Source organism: Gavialis gangeticus, unplaced genomic scaffold (genome assembly GCF_001723915.1).
Source record: "Gavialis gangeticus isolate Ggan-Ray unplaced genomic scaffold, GavGan_comp1, whole genome shotgun sequence".
NCBI lineage: Eukaryota > Metazoa > Chordata > Crocodylia > Gavialidae > Gavialis > Gavialis gangeticus.
This window is the reverse complement of record NW_017729004.1, coordinates 10,006,169-10,012,155: the sequence shown is the minus strand read 5'-3', so window position 1 is coordinate 10,012,155 and position 5,987 is coordinate 10,006,169. Positions and strand designations below refer to the sequence as shown.

The window sequence follows — 5,987 nt, the reverse complement described above, 5'->3', positions numbered from 1 at the left end:
GCAGTGGTTTTCAACCTGTGGTCTGTGGACCCCTGGGGGTCCACAAACTACGCCTAAGGGGTCTGCAAAAGATGACTATGATCAATAAAAAGTATGTGAATACCCACACTTGCAACTCAAAGGGGTATGCACCCCCATTCAAACATTTTTAGAGGTCTGCAAATGAAAAAAAGGTTGAAAACCACTGCCCTAAAGCATCCGCCGCTTGTCACTGTTGGAGAGAGGAGATCAGGCTAGATGAGCTTTTGGGCTGATTGAGTATGGAAATGAGCATCTAGTCTTTGTTAATTCTCTGAACTAAGCATCTTGGTGAAATGTGATTAATTTGGCTTTGCCTATAATGAATGCAGCATGTGGGGGGAGACAGGACACTGACTTGGACTGCAAACACCCAGATAGTTGGGCAGCTTCAAATAACTTCTATTGTGAACTCCAAGTTGCCTTGCTAAAAAAGTACCGTGACTTTTGTGTGTTTGCTCTATATTGTCATGACATGACTTCCCCTGTGACGAGCTAGCCAGCCATCAAGGGTGTCCTATAGCAAAAGGAGGAAGTTCAAACGTGAGGCCACAGGCATCTGACACTATCAGCCGCAGCACAATCTGCTGTTACTGTAGTGAGAGGGGCTATAAGGCCGACTTGCTGTAGGTACCAGGGAATTTATCCCTTCAGCCATGTCCTTGAAAAGGTTCCCCCAGCCTGGCAGATCCTCAAGGTACCAAGGGGATGGGACATCAACATAGATGAAAGTGGGAAGAGTCCAGCACTTTGATTCCTACCCTGGCGGGGTGGGTATCCCGTGAGGGGTACAGCTGTTGTTGGATATTGTCTTGGCCCAGATGAGCCTAAGTCTACAGAGGACACTAGTCATCCCCTCACCATCCCTCCTGGAGCCGGTGTTCGTGGCATTTCCATAGAAGAAGCTTCCATGAGGCCTTGGGGAATAGCAATCAGTGACTTTTACGTGGCCTTTTCCATCAGTCGATCTCCAAATATTTTACAAAGGAGGTCAGCATCGCTGAGCAATGGGGATGAGCAGAGGGCTCCAAGTCCGGGTCTCCTGCATGCTAGTCTAGTACCTCGGGCGTTGCATCCTATTAGCTATCTGTCTGCAGCGCTGTCTGTCTCGGCGCGCTTCCTGACATATGCTCAGGACTGCTCTCAGGTGGCTGCGTTGCCTCATTACAGGGATTTGCTCCATGCAGAGTAGAAACGAGTGGACGGGGGTGGTGCCTGGGGCAAAGCATGAAGGACATGTCAATGCTGTACTCATCAGGTGTTGCATTGTGGGAACTGGGAGGTATGGCGCCCTGAGCATTGGCTACAACGAGTAGTGGTCAGTGCTGCCAAACAGTGGAGACTTTCTTTTTCCCAAATACTTTAATGAGACATAACAATCAGTCAGCACTGGTTTTTGCCCCTCGCACTGAATGCTGTACGCTCTCCTTGCTCTGTGGTACTAGGCTCAGTTACGGCTGACTGGCTGGCTCATGGACAGCTTATTGTCCTGGCTCTTTTAGTGCTGCTCAGACTGGAAATGTCCAGCACAGCTGCCTCCTCCTCGGTAAAAGCATTTGCCCACAAATCTAGTCTAATGGCAAGGAAACAATCGCAGTCAGACATTCAGGGGATAATGCACCCATCCCAGACAGGCTTAATGTATTGTTTTGGATGCACTGCCTTGCTCCACTGTGTTGTTTTAATGCAACACAGTCTCCACGCTCATGAAGCTTGATGGTCTACCCAACGCAGAGCAAGTTGCCTTCACTCCCCCTTCCTGGGGACCTTTCCACGACACACAAACTGGGTGCTACCATGCAAGAAACCCATGGATACACCATATCTCCTAGGCAGCCTTCACGTGTGGTCCCTATAGACATGATTAGACACCCCAGCGATTAAAGTTGCTTGCCCCTGTACAATGGCCAACATGAATACCCACTTGGACTCGGCTGCCCCCGAAAAAGAATATAAAAGCCACAATGTGTGCAACACTCCTTGGGGGAGTGAGGCAGAAGGGTGATTTCATTTCAGATACAAAAGCAAAGAGGTAGAACTAACAGCTAATAAACCAAGACAGTTCTTGACTCAACTTTCAGACTCCTACAAGTATGAAAGCTACCCAGTGAACCTGAATGCAGCCTACGTATAGTCCTGTAACAACATTGCTAAAATCTCTTTGGGTGGTCGCTCTCAGAGTATGGCCCCACTGGTCCCTGGCTCTGGTCAGGCTGGGTTTTTATTAAGTCTCCTATGAGTCCACCGCATTAAAAATCCCTTGTTTTAGGGAGTATACTCTATTGTTAAAAAAAAAAAAAAAATCAGCTAAGAGCAGTGAAGAGTGGTGAACTCTGAACGTGCCCCGAAGAACCTAGCAGCTGCCATCGCACAAGCAAAACCAAACCACATCTACCCACAAGATAAAGGGTTTGGGGTCGAGTTTCCAGTCCATGAAGTCTGCTGCCAAGCTGCAATGCTTGTGATTGCTTGTATCAAGTCCCTAAATAATGCCCAGTAAATCCCAAATCCCATTGAGTGTTTCACAGTCACATAAAAGGGGAAAAAAAATAGGTAATAAGGATCAAGAATCGCACCGCTCATTAACTCCTTATCCGTGTCTGCTGGAGCCAGGGATGTCTCTGCAGCATCTCATGTTCTTAAAGGCAGCTTCTGCTAGTCATAAATACCAAAAGCTTCCCCCGTATATGCCCGAGCAATGCGATATAGGCCCCGTATAACAGAGCAGAATTTGTTCACCGTCAGCCAAACTTTTGAAAACGGACACTGATTTTGCATATCTCAGTTTTAGCTACTCAGCTCAAGACCTCTTTTTTGCCCCGAGCACGACTTGGGGTACCCAGTGCTGAAAATGTTGGCCTACGTGTGTGTGCTGTGCTTTACCCTGCACCCGAATCTCCAGGCTAGCTTTTGATACAGCTCTTGTTTCAATGGGACTAATGCCCGTGGCAATACAATTACAGGAGTGAGCCTCATTTCTAAGATCGCAGCTTGACTGAGAAATTGCCAACTATAAATAAAGACCTTCATTTGCTGTTGGATAGATCCGGCCTATACAAGCTGGAGTAGCTTTTGGAGTCATTTGGGCATACTTCTACCTTCTCAAAAGGTGCAAATCTCCTGTTAAGGGAGATGCTTATCCCTACATCTCAAAGCGCTTTCCAAAGGAGGTTGGCATCACTTTATGTCTGGGGAAACTGGCCTACGGTCATCCAGAAACCCCACCGCTGCACTGGGACCTGGCCCATGGTGTCCCCAGTCCCAGCTTGATGCTGTGCTCAGTAAGGCGAGTGTCTGCCTTTGCTAACGTGGGCAGAAAGTCTGCACAAGTGAGTGCAGCAAATTCAGTCCTTACTCTTCACCTTCCCGTATGGAGCCTCACCCGGAGACATTCAAGCTGTCCTCACTCTTCACGGTAGTGAGCGGGCTCTGCTCCAAGTGGGTGGGATGGTGGTTGCTCGTGCTTTTGGCTGCGCCAAGACCTTCTCCGCGTCTCGCTCGCACACTGGGCTCCTCCCTCAGGTGGATTTTCTGGTGCCTCCTAAGGTATTTCTTCAGCCGGTAGCGCTTCCCACACACCTGGCATTTGTAGGCCCCTCCTCTGGAGTGCAGCGCTTGGTGTTTAATGAGGTGGCGCTTTTGAGGGAAGCACTTCCCGCACTTGGTGCACTTGCACGGGCCCATCCTGATGTGGATGGACTGGTGGCGGAAGAGGTTGGCTTTCTGATTGAAGGTCTTCTCGCACTCGGGACACTTGTAGGGCTCCTCCTTGGTGTGGATCCTCTGGTGCCGGACGAGGTTGGACCTCTGCGTGAAGCTCTTCCCGCAGTCCGGGCACTTGAACGGCTCGCTCATGTGGACCCTCTGGTGCCGGACGAGCTTCCGGTTCATGCGGAAGCTCTCCCCGCACTCGCTGCATTTATATGGCCCCTCGCTGGTGTGGATCTTCCGGTGTCTGGTGAGGTTTGACTTCTGGTTGAAGCTTTTCCCGCAGTCAGGGCATGGAAAGATCCTTTCCTCTTTGGGAGCATCAGTCTTGATCAAGGGGCTTTTCTTGCTTTTAGCTCTGGCCTCCGGACTCTCCTTCGCTGCACTGGGAGACCCTCCTTTGTTGGGTCGCTGGCATTTCTTTTGCTTTTTCTTTGGGCTGCAGCTTTCCCCGCTTCCAGCATCCATCCCAGGTTCTTCTTTGATCTGGATCCTCTGGACGGTGCTCTTCTGACCGAAGGGGCTGGTGCGGTCCGCGCTCTCCTGAGGCTCGTCCTTAATGTGGGGCTCCTTGCACGTGGTGAGGGTGCTGACCTGGGCATCGCTCCCCTCACATTCGTGATCTGCATCCGTTTCCTTCTTAACCTGGATTCCCGGGGGACTAATGAGAGGTATCTTTGGATCAAAATGGTTTTCGCCATCGGTGCTTTCCTGCGGTTCCTGCTTAATGAAAGCGATCTGGTGTGCCAGCAGAGGGACGCTGGCCTCCTCTTCGGCGGACGCGTCTGGTTCCTCCTTTGCGCGGATGTCCCAAGGGATCTTTGGACTGCACCGGTTTCTGTATTCAATAGCTCCTGAAGATGCTCCTTGAGCTGAAGCATTCTCCATCGGGTTAAAACTGTCCCCAGCTTTGAAGGCCACATCTAGTTCGTCTTTAATCTGGATGACCCGGACAGACATGCCATTCGTGTGCCCGCTAGCATTGGGTGGCTTCTGCTTGGCATGGTTTTTCTGGTGGACATTAAAGTACCTCTTGGTGCTTAGGCTTTTCCCACACTCCGTACAGATAAACGGGCCTCCTCGAAGGTGAACCTTTTGGTGGGCCACCAAGGTGGCACTCTGTCCAAAGCACCGGCCACAGTCGGTGCATTTAAATGGCTTCTCCCGCTTGTGGATTTCCTTGTGGGCTGTCAGGGTCCCCTTCTTCACAAAGCTCTTCCCGCAGTCCGTGCACGCGTACGGCCTCTTCTCTTTGTGGGTCCGCATGTGGATGTTGAAGTAGATCTTGGTGCTGAGGTTCTTCCCGCAATGGGGGCAGAGGTACGGCCCGCCCTTCGCGTGCGTCTTCTGGTGAGCGGCGAGGCATATCTCCAGCCTGAAGCACCGGCCGCACTCGTGGCACTGGAATGGCCTCACTCCCGTGTGGATGCTCTGGTGGGTCGCCAGGTGCCCCCTCGTCGTGAAGCGCCTGCCGCAGTCCCCACACGTGTGCAGCTCTTCGGCCGTGTGGATCCGCTGGTGCCTTTTGAGGTTCCCCTTCTTGCTGAAGCTCTTGCCACACTCTGGGCACGGATGCGTCTTCTGCACCATGCGCTTGGCCGGCCTGGCCAGATCCTTCATGGTGTGTGGACACGATCCCTTTGTCGGGGGTACCCCTCGTTCGCTAGAGGAGCCGGCAGGAGGCAAGGAGCCGTGGTGTTACAGGGGTGGGTGACTGGGAAGGCAGGCAAAGAGAAGGTGCAGGAGCCATCAGGATACAGTAGCCGAAGGACAGCTGATGTCCCGTAGCTTTGCTGACGGAGAGGAGAAATTGTGTTTGGAGACTCAGATGCTGGGGTCCTGCAGGGCTTGTGGGGGACAAGGTGGAGCTGGTTCCTCCTTAGTTGGCATTTTACCACCGCGTCGCCTTCTCACACAGCATGGGGCCATTCCCAGACTCTTCCTGGGGGGGGCTCCTGTACATCATATCCCTGCTGAGGCTTCTCAGTCAGACCTGGGCCTTAGTGTCCTGCATTATAATAGAAAAGAAGTCAAGATATTATTCCTTCTGTTTACTGATGTTGTTTTTTCATGTGAAAAGAATGGCCGCAGGCTTGAAGCACCGGGAACCAAACCAGGGACCTTCTGAGCTGCAAGCGTGAGCTAGCATAGCTCCAGAGGTGGGGTGGAAACACTCATGTCCTTTGTGGACCAGGTGTATAGGGGGATCTGTCAAGCACTCCCGCTCTCTCTTTCGCTTGCTCGCTTACTCATTTCCTCTT

The 5,987-nt window shown here is 51.7% G+C and overlaps 1 protein-coding gene across 1 annotated transcript in view; it reads right to left on the bottom strand.

The window, feature by feature from the left end:
* Nucleotides 1–5,987, bottom strand: part of LOC109291071 (zinc finger protein 721-like) — a 33,551-nt gene that overhangs the window by 25,550 nt on the left and 2,014 nt on the right. Inside the window, exon 2 of the mRNA XM_019507932.1 lies at nucleotides 3,400–5,734. Coding sequence (XP_019363477.1) covers nucleotides 3,400–5,346 — 1,947 coding nt within the window. The 5' untranslated portion in view covers nucleotides 5,347–5,734. The remainder of the gene's footprint in view (nucleotides 1–3,399; nucleotides 5,735–5,987) is intronic.